This window comes from Drosophila montana, unplaced genomic scaffold (assembly GCF_035044405.1).
Source record: "Drosophila montana isolate Dmon_TW-CO22-7 unplaced genomic scaffold, ASM3504440v1 contig_2127_1, whole genome shotgun sequence".
Classification (NCBI taxonomy): domain Eukaryota; kingdom Metazoa; phylum Arthropoda; class Insecta; order Diptera; family Drosophilidae; genus Drosophila; species Drosophila montana.
The window spans coordinates 966,192-984,759 of NW_026997035.1; the positions used below are offsets into that span (position 1 = coordinate 966,192).

Below are 18,568 nucleotides of genomic sequence, written 5' to 3' on the forward strand. Positions count from 1 at the left end.
CAAATTGTTGTTTTTGTTGTTTCCTCATCTCGTCTGCTTTTGCTTTTCCTTAACACCTACAAATTGAGTCTGGCAACGCAAAAATGGCCACACTTACCGTTTAGTCGCGCATAGTCTAGGTAAATAAAAAGCGCCGCTAATCCAAATGTGTTGCCAAACTGCACAAAATTAAAACACACACATGCACACATATAAATAGCTGCAGACACCGTTATAAACACATTCAAAATACTGTCTGCATTTGCAGAAACTTTTTGTATATATTTGTATTGCGCTTTTATATTTCGATTTATATTTTGCTTCTTCTTTTATTTTTCTTTTTGTGTGCTGCGCGTCGCGAACGAAATTCAGGAATTTCAAGTGGAAATCTTGTTTGAGCACTTTTTTTGACGGCGACGACGACCTGCGACGGCGGCGTCGGCGTTGTTGTTAGCGGCAAAGCTGAGAAAACTTTTATTTTGCACAACTACAGAACTTAGTTAGAATTTAGCTTTTAGTTTAATTACTTGCAAAACGCGCGCGCGCCTTAATTAAATGCATTCAACTCAAACAAGTTTCATTCAGAAAGTTCTCTGTTTGGCGCGTTCAAGCAGTGTTTTAATTTTTCGTTTTCAATTTCTTTTTATTTCGATTTTCTGCACTTAAACCTCGTTCGTGGTTTAAGATCGCGTACAACCGTCGGACCGACCGCACGCTTCAACGACAAATTTCACAATAACAAAATGTTAACAGCTGCTATTAGCATTCCGTTTGGCGATTAACAGGCGCTGTTAAAGTTTGAGAGAGCAATGCGTTGTTGAGAGCGCTCAGCCGCTAGAAAAACGCGCGCGCTGAAGAAAAGACGCGTGCAAAACGCAACGTGCTGCTGCGTTTTTATACATAGCAACATGCGCTCACCCTGTATGCGCTCTAGCAACTTGTAAGCGGCTGGTGTTTTACAGTGACTGACAATGTTAAACACGGCCAACTGTTATAAACTCAAATGCGCTGTTAACGTAACTATGTCCGTTCACAATAACGACAAGCGCTGCCAGATGTTTGACAGTGTGAAAATAAACTACAACTTTAAATAATTTATGTTTATATTGAGCTTAATATAAATAATTGTATTTAAAATGTTTATTTGTGCTGTATATGCAATTTGTTCAAATGCTCAGTCTCACATGTTAGCTATGCAGAGTGTGTTGTTTTTACTTTTCCATAGATTGGCAACTCCTATTGTCTGCCAATTGGCGCGCGCGTGACTATTTGAAACTATTGCGGATTAGCCGCAAAAAATTAGAAAAAAGGCAATGTGCAAGTCAAAAACAACAAAATGTAGGTAAATTGTGCAGACACGCCTGCAAAAAAATTGTTCCTCTTGAACTTTCATCTAGCAGACGCCATTTCCTGTGCGTATTTGTTGCCATTGTAGCTGTACCCGGGCGCTTCCGTTTCATATATTTATTTTTTGTATTCTTATTTTTGAAAAGTTGACTGGTCACGTTTATTAATCGGCTTAAATTTTTGTTCGGGCTGCGCAAATGCCACGCACTTAACTGTCGGGCACGTAGCCTGCACCTATTGTCATCAGATCGGGCATCTGGGCTCTAATCATGAGTTATTGTTGTGGAGAGGGTAGTTTATGAATCCAATTAGAAAATCATTTCGTATATGCATTTTTGTAACATCAACAGAAAACAGAAATTTAAGTTTATAATGCTTGACTTTAATAATATACAAACATGTTTGTCTTGTGAAACTGCCCAGGACACCAGACACCCAGCCAATTCTATCCCATCCCAAAAACGTAACCGGACAAGGCCGGGTAATCTAAATGCTGGTTTACCAAAGGAAAGAAAAGGTGCGAATGTATATGCATATGTATGTGTGTATGTATGTACATGTTTATGTTAGTACATACATAAGTACATATGACTGTAAGTAAGTACATGTGTGTGTATGTTCTCTCATACCAAAGGAGGACCAAGTTCTTCACTTTTGGCATGCATCTGTGCATGTTTATGCGTGTGTGCATGTGTGTGTATGTATTTATGTGTGTTTGTATGTATGTCTGTATGTATTTATATATACTCTCTTATACCAAACGCAACCCCAAGTTTAATTTAAGTTTTTAATTACTCCTCCTGTAAATGAAATGAAACTTACTTAATAATAGATCCCTACTATGCGATTCTCATGAATTTAAGGTCTTTAGGCTAAAATGGTAAGTTTTCGGTTATATTAACAAGTGTGCTGGCAGTCTGCTAAAGTTTCTGTATGTGCGGTATGGGTATTTATGTATGGATGTACATAGTATGTGTGTGTGTGTGTGTATGTATATATGCATGTGTAAATGCGTATATGTATGCATGTATGTATGTATATTTATATAAATATGTACAAATGTAAAAGTATATGTATGTATGTATGTATGGATGTATGTATGTATGAGTGTATCTATGTATGTATTTATGGATGTATGTATGTATGCGTGTATCTATGTATGTATGTATGTGTATGCTTGTATGTATGTATTATGTGCGTATGTATATGTGTGTCTGCATGTATGCACTTAGGTGTGTATATGTGTGTATGCATGTAGGCGAGTATGTATGCATGACTTCTTATGAATGTACGAATGTATGCAGCATACATTCATGTACATATTTATACATGCATGTAGGCATGCATGCACATATACATATGTTCTTTCAGGTTTAATTCACTGCCCTGCAATTTAAAGAACAAGCTCTACTACGCGATTCTCATGAATTGAGTTAAGTTCTTAAGATTTTACAGCGTAGTTTACTCAGAAAATATTTTACTTTTGTTGTTGTCGTCAAGTACTAATTAGTTTTTTTATTATAACATAATTATTATTTAATATAGCTACAAAATAGTATTCGTTTATAACTAGCGCTAATCAAGTCTAAAAAAGCAAGCAGATATGTGATCATCAGTAGAATTATTTATATATATATATATGCACATATATGTATATATATATATATATATATGTGTGTGTGTATTATATGTACGATACGATATTAGTCATTAAATCACAGATGTATTATTATTTTGCGCACACTGCTCCGCATCGCCCACGCCCGGCGTCTGATCCGGCGGCTCCGCATTGAGCACCAGATTCTCAATCGAACGGAATGAGGCATCCTCCAAATGGGTGGACATGGTAGGCGGACGGGGCAGCGTTGTGGCAATGCCAACACTCTGCCGTGGCGGCGGCCGATGGCGCACTGAGGACCGTAATATGGTCACCACATCCTCGGCCGTATATGGACGCTGCTGCTGCTGCTGCTCCAGCGTGGCCGTCGCCGAGGCGGGTCGCTGCAGCTTGCGGCCCAGCGACTGTGAGCGCTGTGCATAGCCAGCTGGACGCTGGCCAATCTCAATGGATTCGGGACTGCTGCTGGCAGCGGATGAAGCACCGCCCGCACCCGCGCCCGAACACGAAGGATTCGTGAGTATGCTCAGATAATCGGGCGGTGCGACTGGCGAAGGCGATTCAGCGTCCAGAGAGAGTATGGGACGTGTGCGACTAGACGAATCGCCGAGAACTCTGAAAGTGGTTGATTAAAGTCAGACAAAAAATGTTATAACATAAATATATAACATTACCTGCGCACACTGCGTCGTATGCTCTGGCGCAACAATTTGGCCAGTCGTGCACCCGTGGCCGTAGTGTAGGATGGCGGCGGCGTGTATTTCGGCGGCGCATCATTCTGTACATCATGCTGTACATTGTCCTGCTGCTGCGTGGCCGCATTGCGACGAGCCTGTGCGGTTCTTTGGCGCGCTGACGATGGACGAAGCGGCTCATCGCCCTCCTGAGGCGGACGATACAAATGTTGAATGCGCTGAAAGCAAACAAAAAATATGATGATTAATAAAATTAAGTATGTGAATGGTTAATACGCACCTCGAGTATATCCGGTGGGCCGTTGGTCAAATAGCGATAGATCTGCACAATGGCCGTGACGGGTATGATGAGCACAATGCCAATTTGTATGAGGCTGCCCATTTTGCGGCTCCAGTAGCTGAAGTAGGACTTGCCGCGCCAGTAATAAAACTGATTGGACAGCGAGGCCTTGTAGTCAATCACTGAGAGTGTTATCAGTCCGATGGGCAGTAGTACATTCCAGGAGAGCGCCAAGAATGCGGACATCGAGCCGCACATGCGCAAATCGTTGACCAGATCGTCACCATTGTAGGGACGACCGCGTATGAGAAAGACGCCAAAGATTTGCGCTGCCCAAATGATGGGTACAAACCAGGAGCCGCCAAGCAAAAAGTCCACATAATACAATATGGATATGCCCATTTCGGTGGCAAACGGTATGCTCAACAGCAGCCCGGTGACGCAGCTGAGCAGCACCGAGCTCGTCGAGTTGCCCAGCGCACTCGATATGGGCTTCCACATGACGCACAGCTGGGCGAGGCCGAAGCCTGCGAACATGCCAAAGGCCACAGCCGCCCAGATCCATGAGATGACATCGCTGGCCAACGACAGGACAGCCGGTAAGAGTTCCGTGATGAAGCGCAACGCCTGAAAGCCGCTCTCAATATGCAATATGGTCTTGTTGCGGCGATAGGTCTCGCCCAGAAACGAGGAATAGTGCGGCACCAGCGCACGCGGATACGACAACAGCTGCGGATTCGTGTGCGCCTGCAGCGAATACACCGACGTATAACAATCCGGCGTCTCTGAAAGGTGCAACAATTAAAGTTTTTAAGCCCAAACTAAAAGTCGCAGTCATCGGATGCATACCAAACGAGCCGGGCACATAGATGTATCCATGTTGGCGCAGTATCTGTACACAGCAGAGCGCGAGCAGCGCCACCAGGCTCAAGCCCAGCAGCGTGAGCATCACCAGGAGTATTGCATCGCGTCGCAGTGTCGCCTTGCTGGCGCTGGCATGAGTGCGACTGGTAATGGCTATCACCGAGGCGCCCAGCAGACCCCATGTCAGAAACGTCTCCTGTGTGGCCGCAGTCCACGTATTCGAGTTCACCAGAAAGTCGTCAAAATCGCTGGCTGCAAAAACGTTCTGAAAGGAGCAGAAATAAAGTGGATATCGAACTCGAACTATTGCTTAGGTCTGGCAGACGTACCTGTAAGCTGGCTGGATCCACGACGCTGACAAACTTGCCGGTAACAGCGATGAGTGCCAGCAATGGCAACGTGTTGATCAGATAGGTCAGCTTGCCAAGCGATTTCAGTCCCTTGCAGAGAATCAGGAAGACGGCCGCCCAGATGAGCGCCAAATAGAACGCCAGCTGCTGGAGAAAAGCGAGATTAGCCGATTATGGAAAGACTAGACACCAGACTTGAGCTACCTACCCGATCATTGACATGGAAGCGCATGCCGCTGGCATCCGGATGCTTGGCCAGATGCAGACGCTGCAACACCACAATATTGAAATATTCGGCAACTGTGTGGGTCAGATTGCCAGTGTCATTGGCCGCATCGTAGCGATACGGAAAGGCTAGCTCCTGCCAGCGATAAACGTTGCGCGTCGGCGTTGGGAAGACATCACGCAAATAGACAAGAATCCAGGCAACCGAAACAGTTGAATAGATGGCCAGAAAACACTGAACCATGACCAGAGCAATGCCCACCCCGGAACAGATGGGACTAATTTTCCACATGGAAACGGGGCCCGCCTTAATCTTGGCGCCCAGGCACATCTGCAGCCAGAACAACGGTATGCCAAAGATGATGGAGAGCAACAGAAACTGGAGCAGAAAATTGCCACCATAATTGATGGTGAGCACCGCAAAGCGGCACAGATTGAACACGCCCAGGGTGCAGCCCATCAGCGCCAGGGTGCGACTGGCGGCATGCGGCCACTGGCTATTGAAGCCGCACTTCTCCTGCAACAGCAGCTGCGGCTCCAGGGGCGTGGTGCTGCTGCCGCCGTTGCTGCTGCTGGCACTGCAGATGGTCGTCTGGGTTTGCGCCAGCTCCAATTGGTCCAGATCGGCGGCAGTGCTGACTGTGGAGCTGTCGCTGCTGCTGCTGCTGTTGTTGCTGCTGCTGGCCAGCGACACGGGACTGGGTATGCGCGAGGAGCGAGCCGAGCTCTGCTCCGAGCACAGTGTGGACATCATGGCATGCGTCGGCGTCTCCAGCGTGGGCTCGCGTCGCTGCGACTGCGCTGGTGCGCTCTGCGGCCGGCTGAGCGGCGATGCGATCAGGCCGCGCGCCGGACTCATGGACGGATGCCCCTCGAGACGACGTCCGTACTGGCGCGGACGCTGCTCCAGCTGCTCGCTAACAGCGCGCGCCGTGCGCTGCTCGTTCTGTAGCAGATTGTCAAAGATGTGCGCCTCGGTGAGCATTTCCAGGGCGCGTTCCTGTCGCTGCGACTCCGACTCCGACGATGCGGGCTGGCAGTCGCCCTGCGAGAAGCTGCGCCGCATCTCGCTGGGCAGCTGCACGAGCAGCGTGGAAGCATGCGGCGACGCCGACGTCTGCTCAGCCCGCTCCTCCGCCGTCGTGGATTTGTTTCTGTCGTCCTTCTCTATGGCGCGCCGCATTGACTGACGCCGCCAGACGTCCACCTGGGCAGCCGTAATGGCGCCCGGCTCCAGTGATGCATTCGAGGCGGCTGCAAGCAAAGACAAAATGTGAGTCACGCAGATAGAATATGAACATATGTTAATTGTTAATGAGTTTATGCTTCAGCGCGACTTTCACTAATGCACGAGATTTAGTTGTGAGCCTCGCGAAATTCTCGGCTCGGCTTCAGTCTGATAATTGGCATGTAAAGTAGTTCATAAAACTTGTTTAGCCACATTTAATGGCTATTCAAATTAAATAGCTCTAGCGAACTGTTTAATTATACAGCTTAATGATGCTCTTGCACAGGGTATTATAATTTATTCATGAAACTTGTAACGTGCATTGAATCTCGCATTTTTACAAATCCATAAACTAAACTCTGTCTGTCTGTCCGTCTGTGTCTGTTTCGAGTGTCTCTGCCTTTTTTTATTGTAATCTTCTTTGATAAAACTTGACACAGTTATTGATATTTGTTGCAGGCGCTATATGCTATATATGTATGTCAAAGTCGGCCGTATATCATATATCATATGTATCTGCCCCTATATCATATAGCTGTCATAGGAACTTAAGCTCAAAAATGTTAAGAAACTTTTCTTTTTTGCTTTCTACAAATCTCTCAAATTACAATTTGTATTAAAGATTACCCGGCTTTGCCCGGGTCAAATTAAAAGTATTGAAAATTCAAACCTACAAAGCCGCTTGCCCTACTTGAATTTACTGCTGCATTTGAACCGACAACCTCTCGCTTATCAGTCCGACGCTCATGAATCTTAGCCATGCAGGCTCGTGACGTCACGCATGCAATGCACAGTTACACAATGAAGCTGTAATTGATATTTATCGTAAACACTTTTTGCCCCCAGTTGTAGGTCGAATTTCAGCTTACGCTTTAGGCTCTGCTTTAAGCACAGTTCAGTACAGCTTATGTTATATAAATAAGATCTACAATATCAGAGAAAATATCCCTCAAAATAAAGTGGTATATGTTTGCAAGCGTATTTCATTTTCGACCTTCCGAATATCACTTTTCTTACGTGCTAATTTCTTTTACGCTGCAATAAAACTATTTCGATTTATGATATTTAAATGAAGCTCTAAATACTTAAGTAAATAGAACAAATAACTAATCAATTAATGTTATTTGGTTAATTAATTTATATATAACAGAACTGCTTCCACAGCTCTATAAAATGTATCCTCCAGTTTCTTAGCTTTTAAACTGAGAATCTGGTAGGTTAAGAGATTACTATATCATATAAAAATCAAACTGTTTTAACTGCAATTCATTTGCCTAGTTTCTTTCAATGTCAAACACAGCAAAAGCTGTCTAATCAAACTGTCCATCCGTCCGAAACATGATTCATTAATTTTATATCTTAAACAAGTTTTAAACTCTGATTGAATCACACAGTTCCGTCACAGCTGAGTTCATGCCCCGTTTTGGATAGTTAGTTACCTTTGGTGCTGATTGGTGGCAGGCCACAGCTAAAGGTTTTCCGCATCTGATGGCCACGCTGGAACTCGACATCCTGCGCTGGATCCTCTGGCGACTGTTTGTGCTGCTGCCTGCGCTTGCGGCTCAGCGGCAGAGTGCGTGTGCGTGGCTCTCGCGTTAGGCTCGCTTGACCATGGGCAATTGCCAATGGATCCTCTTTGTCTAGCTGCTCCAGATAGTTGTCCAAATCCATCAGATAATCCTCAACCTTGTCATCGTCGGAGGCTGATGATGGGGTGTCGCAGATGGAGTTGCAGTTGCCATGGAGCTGCGATGCGCCATGCACATCCAGTATGGCATCCAGCTCATTTAGCACACTGAGCGCCTCGTCCGGCACAACCGCTGCCTGTTTGATGGGCGTACTCAAGGGCGGCTCCTGGCTTACGTCACCGAACAGAACATCGCGCTCATCGTCCAGAGACAGCGGCATCTTAAAGCTAAGCGGATGCTGCTGCTGCTGCTGATGATGTTGCTGATAAAAACTTTGCGGCGTTTGCTGTATCTCAATCAGATCCTCATCGCTGGGTTCGTCGTCGTAATAGTCGCAGGCCTGTTTCATCGATTCGCTGGACAAACTGTGCGAGAGTCCATATCGTTCGGGTTCTCGTAACGATTCTTTTTGTTGTTGCAGCTGCTGCTGCTGCTGCTGCTTCTGTATGCGTTTCTCTTTATTTGTTATTGTTGCTGGCAAACTTGCGTAGGCGTTTGAATTGCGCTTGAATTCCCGGCCTGCTGCTTGTTCTTTGCCGTTCATATTGCTCGCATTGCCGTTCAGCTGTTCTTTGGGTCAGTGCTGCAAAATGACAATTCAAATCCTGTAAATAAACAAGCAGACGCAGTGTTGGTTAACAGCCAATTGTGGTAGGTCAGGTTTTGCAAGTTCTGCTAGAGATGAGCGTGAACCAGAAAACAGTGACTGTTAGAGCAGTAACAGCTGTAAAAGAATACCATAAGTTTTTGTATACACAAACAATTAAATAAAATGCATGTATTCAATAAATTGATATTTTGCAGCGCAAGTCTTGAATAAGCTATCGTTTGACCGTTTTGAGTTTATTGGCTGAGTAACAGTTAAAATCCTGCGAATATAAACAAGCAGCAGTAGTGTTGGTCAGTAACGAATTGCGGCAGGTCAGGTTTTGCAGGTTCTGTTAGAGATGAGCGTGAGCGAGACAGCAGTGACTATTACAGCTGTAACAGCTGTTATAAATATAATAAATTATTGGCATATTTGGAATTTTTGAAAAACAAATATATATACTTAATAATGTTATGCAAAAACTGTTCATGCATGAACAAAAAATGGTTTTAACTCCATATCGCAAGCCTTGAATAGCTAAAGTTTAGTGACTTGTGACTGCGACTCGTGATAAATCACAGGCGCAACGCAAACAAAGTTCAGCTCAAACCTTAACACATGAACGCCTGATTGGTGGTTTTTAATTTAAATTGTTTTCTTCGCATGATAGCCAAGTGCAATCAAATGCAAACAAGCGCGTGCTTCTCGCTTTATGATGTTTGCACGTGAGTGGACCCTAGGCGACAGGTAGCAAACAAAACAAACAGCTGTCCATAAATTGTGGCAGCCGTAAATAGCAAAATAATACACACATACAAATGAAAAATAAAGAGAAAAATAAATAAAAAGTAGAAGTAAAAAATGAAGCAGCGCGGCGCGTGTTCATTCAACTGATCAGGTGAATGTACTTCCGTTAATAACTTTTTTATCCGCGGTATGTATAGGTAAATATATACATACATATATGTACATATATATTGAATACAACATTTTTCTGCTGATTATTGCTGAAAGGGAGTGGCTTGTCTGCGTGTGTGCCAAAATCTATGGACTGTGCATCAGCATGTGTGTGTGAGTGTTATATATATACATACACAGATCCACATACATAAATATATTTGTAGTTGTGTTTGTCTAGAGCAGCGAGATCGCGATAGTTGGCACGTTACCTCGATTAAAGCAAATGTGTTCTCTCATAGCAGCAGCAGCAGCAGCAGCAGCAAATACAAGAGTTTCAAGTCTGGTTTTCTTGTCGCTTCAGTTTATTTTGTATATAACCGTGACCTTCTCAGAGTTTTTGTCGCTGCCAGTGTGGCCATAAAATTTGAACACTCACACACAGACGCAAAATAAAGTATGCCTGCAAACGGAGCACAGAGAGATCTCAGCTTTTAACAAACAATTGCAGTGAGGCCTTTTGTGTGAACCTACCCTATTTAAGCTAATAGAATCAAGCAGCAGCAGCTGTATATATTAATTGTTGACTCAAGAGGTCAAATTATTTAGCGAACAGCTGCCATTGATCGCAAATTCACACACAAAGCTGCAAGCGGCAGTAGCCAACAGCGTCCCCCTCCTTCCCCCCTTAAAGATGGACTACCTACCGTTAAATTTCGCTCCCGTTTCGAATGCGAATGTGAATACCGAAATGTCGAGTAAAAGTAAACAAAGCAATAAGCAATTAGTGCTGCCACACGAAAAACGTTAACAACGGGGGGGAATATGGAGGCACTTGACCTTCACGCGAAAATGGTAAACACCCCAAGCCCCAGCTGCAGCTTGTTTTTTGTTGTTGCAAAAATGCCACAGCCACTTGCAATTTACAATGAAATTGACATTCAGCAAAAATCAAATAAAACTAGTTAATCAACGAGTTGAGACGCTGCGATTAATACACAGACACAGGCATTCACACACTAACGCACGCACAGCAACAGCTAGAGCGAGAGTCAAAGAGAGAGAGAGAGAGGAAGAGAGAAAAAGAGCGCAACACACGTCATTTGATCATGATGCTGGCAGCAAGTTGCCATTTCGGCTATTTCTAGCTAAAAGTCCAAATACTATTATCCAGTATCTGGCTTTTCAAAAACTTAACTTTCCTTTTCGTTACATTTTTATTGTACTGACTAAGCAAAGTTTTTTTCAAAAATTTCTCTAAGTGTGGAAAATTTGTTGTCGGCTCCATGTGACAAATTTCATTATCATCCAAACGAATTCAAACTTTGTTCAAAAACTTGGTACAAAAATTGAATGATTACGTGTTTCTGAAAGTGGGGAAAAACTACCTCAAAGGTCGAAAATTGAGCTTCAACGAATGTACAAAACTCATTTTTCGACGGTCCGTGTTACAAATTTATCAAAGACGTGATTCAGTATTCGAAAAGTCTATTCCCAACTTTTTTTTTATTCAATCGACTTAAACATTTTCAAATTGGTTTAAAATGATTCACGGAATGCGGAAAATACACAATGTTGTGTAACGTGGCTTGAAGTAGTAGGCGAATATTTTAATTTATCCACCGGTGGAAAACTTGGTCGGGTAACACCCGCTATTAATATTTATATTGAAAACAATTAATTATTTTTAAACATAACTTAATTAAACCCATAAAACGTATGGCAATTGCTAGCAATTTGCTTAAATATTCTTAGCATTTTCTAGCTATTTTCTTTTGAAAATGTAACTCATTTTTCATTGCAACTTCTACCAACACTGGATGCTGCTGCTGCAGCAAGAGCAACAAATAGCGAGAGTTTTGTTTAACTGTTTAACACTGTATTTATGTGTCGGTGTGCAACAAAACTGGTACTAACTGCACAATGAGCGCCTATTATTATTATGTTAACAAAAAATATTGCAAGAAAAATGCATGCATGCTTTGCACGTTTTTTAAGTACCATTTCCTTTTCTTTTTTTTATGGGCAACAACCACTGCAGACACGAGAAAACCACAGGGAGTACACGACGGCAGAGCGCTGCGGCAGGGGGTTGCAGCTGGAAACGGGCGTCAACTGCATGCATGAGTAATAGCGTAGCGACGCTGGCAACACATTTCGTATTGCAATTGCAATTAAGATCAATATTTAAGTAATGCGCCGGGTCGCAGCCAGCGTTTGCCAATTGCTAAGCAATCGAAAAACAGAAGAGTGCACTAACACACATACACACAGATGTATATACAAAGTGAGAACGCGGAATTTATTATTTATTTACATACACACATATGTATGCCAACGTTATAACGGGAATCGCTGCGCTGCTACTGCGTTGTTGAAATACTTTTTGTAAAACAAACACACACACACACAGCCATGACCGATGAGCGCGTCCCAGTTGTATGAAATATAACTGTTCTTATGGCAACCGAAAAGCACAACAAAAAGGAAATTTGCTGAGCTGTTGATTTTTTTTTTCTGGGTATTTCTGGGCACAAGCTTAGCAGTTTTTGGGGGAATACCTTGGGGATTGGTCATACTGAGGTGCTGGCGCCACCTGACGTTTGACACTAAAAACCTACAATAAAAAAGAAGAATTCGAAACCACACGACGTTGGATCCTCAATTAAGCAAGAGTTGTACACACATACATACACACGCAAATGCTGATAGAGAGATTCGTGTGTGTTTGCGTGTATTGTGCTTATTTCGAAACGAAAACGCGGCCAGTACACGATTTTTTGAAGATTTTTTTTTTCGTAGCGTCAACTTACGAAACGTATCAAGAGTAACAGGCACCACCAATCGCACAAATACAAATGCAATGGAAAGGGGAGCGCGTTGGCGTTGCTTCTTCTGCTTCTTCTTGCCACACAATCACAATGTTGCACTCTAACTCTCACTCACTATCTCGCTTGCGCTCGCATACTTAGTAGCAGCCGTTAGCATAATGCACACACGCACACAAATATGTATATACATGCAATACTCACACGCACACAACCATATACACATAAACGAGCGCGCGTATTTGGTATCTTGTATCTTGATTTCTTCTAAATTTATCTGCCACAATTCTTTGCGTTGTTGTTGTGCCCGGTACGTACAAACTTCAGCTTAACTAAACAAAATAATTATTGTGCGAACTTTTTTTTAAATTCATTTCAAGATCGGAACGCGCGAGACACGTCCGCTTCGTCAAGAAACAGCCAACTGACGAGTTTGACAAACAAATATAACAACAATATAACAGCTAATATAACACTAGAGGCGCTAGCAGTGCAACTACAACTGTAAGAAATGCTGTTACTAAACTTGCAATACTCCTCAAACTGTTGTTATGCATGTTATTGCCTATCGATAATACATTTTATAGACGCACTTAACAGTGGCTGTCAACTTTAACTGTTAAATTTGCAGTAATTGGGGAAAAATATACCACTCTACATTTCAAAAATTGTTTAACGACAAATGAGCTTAGACCGTAAGATTGGACTCTATTGTTTCAAAATATGTTAAAAATGCGATCTTGTGAAATTTGTGATCGATAAGTTTTGAAAGCTCGTTGAAAATCATCGACTTAGAATCGATAACAGTTGTCGCCAATAACAGCATTTAACCAGAATGTTAAGTTGCGCTGCTGTTATTGAACAGCTGTTTCATACACCTCTGTTTTGCCGCATAAAATATAACATAAATTAAAATGGAATTAGAGGGTTCCGAATTAGGCACAAAGGAGTACTGGGAAACCAGCTACACTCGAGAAATCAAAAACTACAAAAGCCACGGCGATGTGGGTGAAATCTGGTTTGACGAGGATTCTCAGCAGCGCATTGTGGACTGGCTGCTGAAGCAGGAGACCCTTAATAAACAAACAGCACGTGTGCTCGACTTGGGCTGCGGCAATGGTATGTTCCTGATCGCTCTGGCCAACGAGGGATTCGCACAGCTCACGGGCGTTGACTACTCACCCAAGGCAATTGAGCTGGCCAAGGGCATAGCCAAGGATCAAGCGCTGAACATCAGCTACGATGTGGCAGATTTGACCCAGAGCGTATCCCCAACGCTGGGCACCTACGACATCGTCCACGACAAGGGCACCTACGATGCCGTCAGCTTGTGCCCAGACAATCCCAAGGAGCAGCGTACAAATTATCTGGCCACTGTCGCGCAGTTGCTGCACGACGAGAACAGCCTGTTCATTATCACCTCCTGCAACTGGACGGAGGACGAGCTGCTGCAGAGCTTCGAGCATCTTTTTGTCAAATATTGCACCATTCCCACGCCCACATTTAAATTTGGCGGCAAAGTGGGCAACGTGGTTACCTCCGTAGTGTTTAAGAAAAAATGAAAAATAAATAAGACATACATTTTTTACCATAATACACATAAACAGAAAATACTGAACAGTGTTGTCAGTTGTCGCTGAATCTAGTGTTAAAAATAGCCAGAAATGGCTGCATTTGTTGAACACAATTAGATGGAGAGATGCCAAAGAGTAGCTAAACGCTGACGACCTCTGAAAAAAGCCGAATTCAGCTAGAATAAAGCTGACTTGGCAACACTGGCTTTGAAGCCTTTTATGATGTTTGCACTTAAAAACACACTGACTGGGCAGCACTCTTATCTGTAACTGTAGTTGCATACACAATGATAATGCGGGGGTAATTTAACATTTATATATATTTATTTATTATTGTTGTTCCATTTTGGTGTACTGCAATAAATCAGCGGACTAATAACACAATGATTAACAAGAAATAGACAGCTGTGGTGCCTTCATGCAGCCCAATTCTATAAATACCCTTGCAGGCAAACAGCATGTTAAATATACATATGTTTCAACTAGCTTGTAAATGATATGAAAATAGAAACTGGGCGCTAACGATCTATGTCTAAGAATAACAATAGAATTTGGCTGTTTGTGATATTTGTAAATATTTAAAAGGGTTCAATGTTTAAAAACCAATAAGCCCATATTGATCTATATATGTATATGTTTAGTTAGTCATAGCTGCGCTGCTAGGGTATTCTCTTAACAGTTGAGATGATTTCTTTTAAATAATAGCTCACATAATACGCTTACATATTTGATGCACAGAAATAACTAACATTTCAAGTGCGTTAACTACCAGTTAGCAAACGATAAACAGCTGATAGACACGCCCACCACCATCCGCAACGGTTGTTTAGGCGTTACAAGTACATAGTAGACATTAATTATGCTAGGGTCTTTCAATTAAGGACAAGGGTATGCAGCTGGCATTGCTTCAAGAGAGAAAAGTGCGAACAAATCCTTTAATATCCGCACGACACATGGGACATTTGGTCACGCTGGGCGCGCAATTGTTACAGGTGGCTGCGATCAAAGAGAAACAGATTCGTTCAGTTATCAAGTACATGAAGATTTCATTTAGCACTCACCCAAATGTCCGCAGGGCAGGAATACAATACCGACATCCTCGTCCAGACACACCTTGCACAGGCGCGCATCCTTCAAAAGGCGATTCTCCTCCTCGAGCGACAAATTGCCATTGGGACTTGAGCTGTTGACCGAAGCAGGCTCTACTGCAGCAGCTGCAGCTTCAACGACTGCTGGCCTGGGCGGCTCCAGTGCAGCCGCTTTGCTCGTGGTGGCCGAACAATCAATGGGCGCTGGTGTCATAACTGCATTTGCTGACGGCTCAGTTACTTCCAGTGCGGCACTGGTGCCGCCTGCATCATCAAATATGGCATGGAGCAGGTCGTCTAGCGTATCGTAGGCACAACCCGAACTGGACAGCTTTCGGGCAATTGTGCTGCGCACAATGCCCACATCTATGCCGAGTGCCAGAGCCTCACAGGCTGGCGGCGCACACATGGCGCTGCCAATGCTAATGGGTAATTGTGGCGCTGTGGCAGCCGTTGGCGATGCTGCTGCTGCTGCGGCTTTACGCACCTGCTGCACATACTGTGGTCCCTTGGCGAGGAGCACAAACTGGCATTTTGGCGACCATTTGGCGTGCTCGTGCCACGGTTCATCCTCCTTCTGCCAGGAGCGCAAGCCAATGTTACAGTGAAAGCAACGCACCTGATCATCGATCTTCTGATAGTATAAGCCCGCCTGGGCAAGTGGCTCAGCGGGCTGTATATTTGTAATGGGCCAGTCGCTGAACGTGCGCAGTCGCGCCTCCATGCAGGCGAATTGAGGGCGCTGCGGCAACGTTGTTGGCTGTATGCCCAGCTCCTCCAGATCCTTGCCAGCGAACTCAATCAATGGTCCCATTTGTACACGCGGACAATTGGGAAAGAAGCGTCGATGCTCTTCAAAGGCATTGTCGTTCTTCTCCCATTTGGCAATGACGCCCTTGCACCACACACATCTCACATGATCCGATTGGTTTAGATAATAGAAACCCGCCTTGGCTAAAGCTTGTGGTGTGATATTCGGATTCTGCAAAGGTCGGAAGCTAATTAGTTGGCAATGCCTGTCACTATTAGAGGGTAAATACAAACGGGCCAATCCTTAAACGTTTCGAGGCGATTCGCTTCGACAAGCAAATCCGGGCAAGCGCACTGTACCTGCTGTGTGGTGCCGCCGTCCACAACGCTGTTGCCCTCGCAGTCGCTGCTCTGTCCGGCGGCGACGGCGGCGACAGCTGGCTCCACGGGCACATTTCCACAGTGATTGGGCGCCAATACCATTGAGCAAATGGGTGAGGCGCGACGATGTCGCTCGCTCACTTGATCACCGTACTCCCAGTGATCGATGCGTATGTGACACCAGTTGCATTCGGCCTCCAGCCAATTGCCCGTGGCAAAAAACCCATTTTTCACCAAATCTTCGACCTGGACGGGTGCATTTGTTGGCCACTCGATAAACGTCGCATATCGTTCGCTTTCCAATTCCAGGCGACGATCGGTCATGTTTGTGAATCACAAATGTGAATGGGCGTCGCGTGGTTCTTTTGTCACTGCGTTTAACTAGGCAATGATGTAATTTGCTCAGCTGCAATTTAACAAAAGAACCAACAAACCAAATGGCTGATGTGAAAATAAAGTTTATTGATTGCCCGCCAGTGTGACCGTTCGCTGCACTAAAATTATTGGCTACCCATTTTATAGAGTTGAGCAACATCTGCCCATCTGTGACTCACAAATATTGTGTCACGCCGTGACTTAATACCAGTACCACAGCAAAAATCACTGTCCAAATATTACTAATCATTAAAATTATGTTTATGCCGCTATCACTATACTATTTGCATTAGATCGTAACGTATGCATTCAGATGTAAAAAATTAGATATTTTATGTGAGTACAACATTCCCGATTTGAAAGGATGAAAAATGCTGAAAATCTGTTAAAAAAGTAGATTTGGTATTAAACTAGATATTTAACACATGGTCACACTACATGTTGCTGCGGTAGAAAAACATATGTTTGACATGCAAATATGCATATTTCCACTTTTAATAATTATTTAGCCCATAAAATCTACAATATGCTTGTACTCTTCAACGTACTCATTTTTATTGAAAGAATCACTTAGAAAGACTTGCTGTTTAAAAACGTGAAAACCAAGAGCAAAACGCACGCAGTGCGTTAACGCCAGCTGATTTTGTTGTCGGGTTACTCCTTACTGGAAGTAGGTCCTTGGCTTTCTGTACGAGAACAGCTTCCTGTTGCCCTTGTGGTGGACACGTTGCACCAATGGGAACTTGATCTTGGAATCGTGGAACTGCTTAACATGGACACGACGCGTCTTTGAGGCTGGGATCGATTCCACCTTAATGATTTGAATCGAGTGGGCACGGGCACGATGACGAGCACCCATGTCACGGTAACACTGTGTAACGGCACCGCCCACGGTCAGGTCACGGTACTCGCGGTACATGTTGTGTGTGCCCGAACGAGAATCGTAGCGCAGCCAGATGCCAAAGTTCTTGATCTTAATGGGCGATGTTTCGTACACCTGCTTCAGGGAGACAATTTCGCCGGTGGTCTTCTTGAACTTCTTCAGCTGGCGCAAAAAGTACCAGAAACGGGATTTGGCGACAATGTTGTCGGGAGCAAAGATGCGCATCTTATACAGAGGCGTCTGTGGCTCCTTCTCGCTTGGCAGCTTGCGGCCAACGACCTCGTATTCCTTCAACTGCAAGCAAACAAATATGTTAATAAGTGAAATAGTTACTTTTTTGTGTAAACAAATGCGGCAAACAGGCAGTGAAACACACACACACACACAAACACATACGCATACAAGCAGGCGCGTGGACAGACGATATTGTTGTTTGTATAGGTTATGTGTTCTTTGAATGCCTATAAATCAAATTTAATATAGGCTTAGTCCTAACAACAAGTCACAGTTTAATTAGAAAAATTTCTCTGAATGTGTAAGTCTTCAGCAGCAGTGTCTGCCTAATAGAAGCACGACGTCCGCATTGTCCATACAACAGCGGTTAGCCTGAATTTTTGTGTTTTTCGCACAGTAATTGCTAATTTTCACACAGTCTCTGAATTGCACTTGTTGCCAGCTATGTTTAACTGCCTGCTGCACACATTTTTTGCACAATTTACACTAGTTTTTGTTTATTTTTGGCAAATACTAACCAAACCCTTGGCTCTCATGATGACGGCTCACGCGAAAAAGGAAACGGAAAGAGATGTCAAAATGCTTTTAACACTGAACCCAAAACTTATACGCAGTGTTGCGTTTGGACGCTGCTGAGAAACGTTGCTTTTGGACAGTCACCACAGCGTGCTATTGCCCTGTTATCGACGCATTGC

The 18,568-nt window shown here is 43.9% G+C and overlaps 5 protein-coding genes and 1 long non-coding RNA gene across 10 annotated transcripts in view; 2 read left to right on the forward strand and 4 right to left on the reverse strand.

Moving 5' to 3' along the window:
• The window catches only part of sli (slit guidance ligand), a 77,204-nt gene extending 76,509 nt beyond the window's left edge, over positions 1 to 695 (reverse strand). Inside the window, exon 1 of the mRNA XM_064680437.1 lies at positions 98 to 695. The gene's annotated coding sequence lies outside the window, so the exon portion shown is untranslated. The remainder of the gene's footprint in view (positions 1 to 97) is intronic.
• A 2,227-nt stretch (positions 696 to 2,922) lies between these two features.
• bdg (bedraggled) lies at positions 2,923 to 13,003 on the reverse strand. Of its 3 annotated transcripts, none has more exons than XM_064680460.1 (8): positions 12,574 to 12,750; positions 8,026 to 8,879; positions 5,342 to 6,612; positions 5,113 to 5,280; positions 4,769 to 5,048; positions 3,920 to 4,704; positions 3,619 to 3,857; positions 2,923 to 3,559 (listed from the first exon to the last, which is right to left on the reverse strand). In XM_064680460.1, the coding sequence occupies exons 2-8, from the start codon at positions 8,816 to 8,818 to the stop codon at positions 3,037 to 3,039; spliced, it is 4,059 nt and encodes a 1,352-aa protein (XP_064536530.1). In that variant the 5' UTR covers positions 8,819 to 8,879; positions 12,574 to 12,750; the 3' UTR covers positions 2,923 to 3,036. The 3 variants fall into 3 exon arrangements, with proteins under 3 accessions (XP_064536530.1, XP_064536529.1, XP_064536531.1); XM_064680459.1 differs by lacking the exon at positions 12,574 to 12,750 and adding an exon at positions 12,793 to 13,003 and having other exon boundaries at positions 2,924 to 3,559; XM_064680461.1 differs by lacking the exon at positions 12,574 to 12,750 and adding an exon at positions 12,793 to 13,002 and having other exon boundaries at positions 2,924 to 3,559; positions 5,113 to 5,277.
• On the forward strand, positions 9,877 to 13,050 carry LOC135427042 (uncharacterized). 2 transcript variants are annotated; one of them, XR_010435979.1, is made up of 3 exons: positions 9,877 to 9,934; positions 11,802 to 12,047; positions 12,969 to 13,050. It is a non-coding gene; the product is annotated as an uncharacterized LOC135427042 (long non-coding RNA). The 2 variants fall into 2 exon arrangements; XR_010435978.1 differs by lacking the exon at positions 9,877 to 9,934 and adding an exon at positions 11,468 to 11,669.
• A 392-nt stretch (positions 13,051 to 13,442) lies between these two features.
• On the forward strand, positions 13,443 to 14,201 carry LOC135427070 (EEF1A lysine methyltransferase 2). Its single transcript, XM_064680497.1, has one exon. It carries the CDS (start codon positions 13,503 to 13,505, stop codon positions 14,148 to 14,150), a length of 648 nt encoding a protein of 215 aa, XP_064536567.1. The 5' UTR covers positions 13,443 to 13,502; the 3' UTR covers positions 14,151 to 14,201.
• A 263-nt stretch (positions 14,202 to 14,464) lies between these two features.
• Diap2 (Death-associated inhibitor of apoptosis 2) lies at positions 14,465 to 16,876 on the reverse strand. 2 transcript variants are annotated; one of them, XM_064680496.1, is made up of 3 exons: positions 16,361 to 16,876; positions 15,224 to 16,232; positions 14,465 to 15,158 (listed from the first exon to the last, which is right to left on the reverse strand). In XM_064680496.1, the coding sequence occupies exons 1-3, from the start codon at positions 16,703 to 16,705 to the stop codon at positions 15,070 to 15,072; spliced, it is 1,443 nt and encodes a 480-aa protein (XP_064536566.1). In that variant the 5' UTR covers positions 16,706 to 16,876; the 3' UTR covers positions 14,465 to 15,069. The 2 variants fall into 2 exon arrangements, with proteins under 2 accessions (XP_064536566.1, XP_064536565.1); XM_064680495.1 differs by having other exon boundaries at positions 16,295 to 16,875.
• Positions 16,877 to 17,286: 410 nt separating this feature from the next.
• RpL18A (ribosomal protein L18A) lies at positions 17,287 to 18,548 on the reverse strand. Its single transcript, XM_064680595.1, has 2 exons — positions 18,392 to 18,548; positions 17,287 to 17,933 (listed from the first exon to the last, which is right to left on the reverse strand). The coding sequence occupies exons 1-2, from the start codon at positions 18,407 to 18,409 to the stop codon at positions 17,418 to 17,420; spliced, it is 534 nt and encodes a 177-aa protein (XP_064536665.1). The 5' UTR covers positions 18,410 to 18,548; the 3' UTR covers positions 17,287 to 17,417.
• Between the last annotated feature and the right edge of the window lie 20 nt (positions 18,549 to 18,568).